This window comes from Pteropus alecto, unplaced genomic scaffold (assembly GCF_000325575.1).
Source record: "Pteropus alecto unplaced genomic scaffold, ASM32557v1 scaffold134, whole genome shotgun sequence".
Lineage (NCBI taxonomy): Eukaryota > Metazoa > Chordata > Mammalia > Chiroptera > Pteropodidae > Pteropus > Pteropus alecto.
Genome location: NW_006436283.1, coordinates 660,659 through 661,158, shown reverse-complemented (window position 1 = coordinate 661,158; position 500 = coordinate 660,659). Strand labels below are relative to the sequence as shown.

Genomic DNA, 500 nt, shown 5'->3' with positions numbered 1-500 from the left:
GGGGGGGGGGCAGGGTCAGTCCTACTTCTAGCGGGTGGCCACAGGCAGTGGTGCAGGGTGCGGGCTGGGCTGGGGTCCCACCTGCAGGACCCTCCCGGCCCCAGGGACGGCTAGCCCTCCCGCACGCTGACACGAGGCTCGGCCAGGGAGCTGTGGATGACGCCGAGGATGGTCTCCAGGCCTTGGCCCTCCAGCAGCGTGCGGTGGTTGCCCTCGATGATGTGCACAGACACCCGGCCGTCGCACACCTGCGACAGGTTGTAGTCGGCACCCAGGCCCTCGCTGTGCGTGTTGCCCACCTTGGCGCGCAGCAGGGTCACGTTGCCGTGGTAGGTGGCCCGCGGCTTGTACTGCTCGGCCGCACGCAGTTTGTGGTAGAAGGAGCGCGCGGCAAAGACCAGGGCCTGCCAGTCCAGGCCGGCGTGGCTCCGCAGGATCATGTCCGCCGTGGCCGCCACGCGGGCCTCCAGGTCCGCCAGAGGCTCCAGCGCCTGCACCAC

The 500-nt window shown here is 70.6% G+C and overlaps 1 protein-coding gene across 1 annotated transcript in view; it reads right to left on the bottom strand.

The window, feature by feature from the left end:
- Window positions 1–6: 6 nt before the first annotated feature.
- FASN (fatty acid synthase) overlaps window positions 7–500 on the bottom strand; it is a 15,541-nt gene continuing 15,047 nt past the window's right edge. The window contains 1 exon segment of the mRNA XM_025047051.1: window positions 7–500. This exon segment is cut by the window's right edge and continues 24 nt beyond it. Coding sequence (XP_024902819.1) covers window positions 111–500 — 390 coding nt within the window. The 3' untranslated portion in view covers window positions 7–110.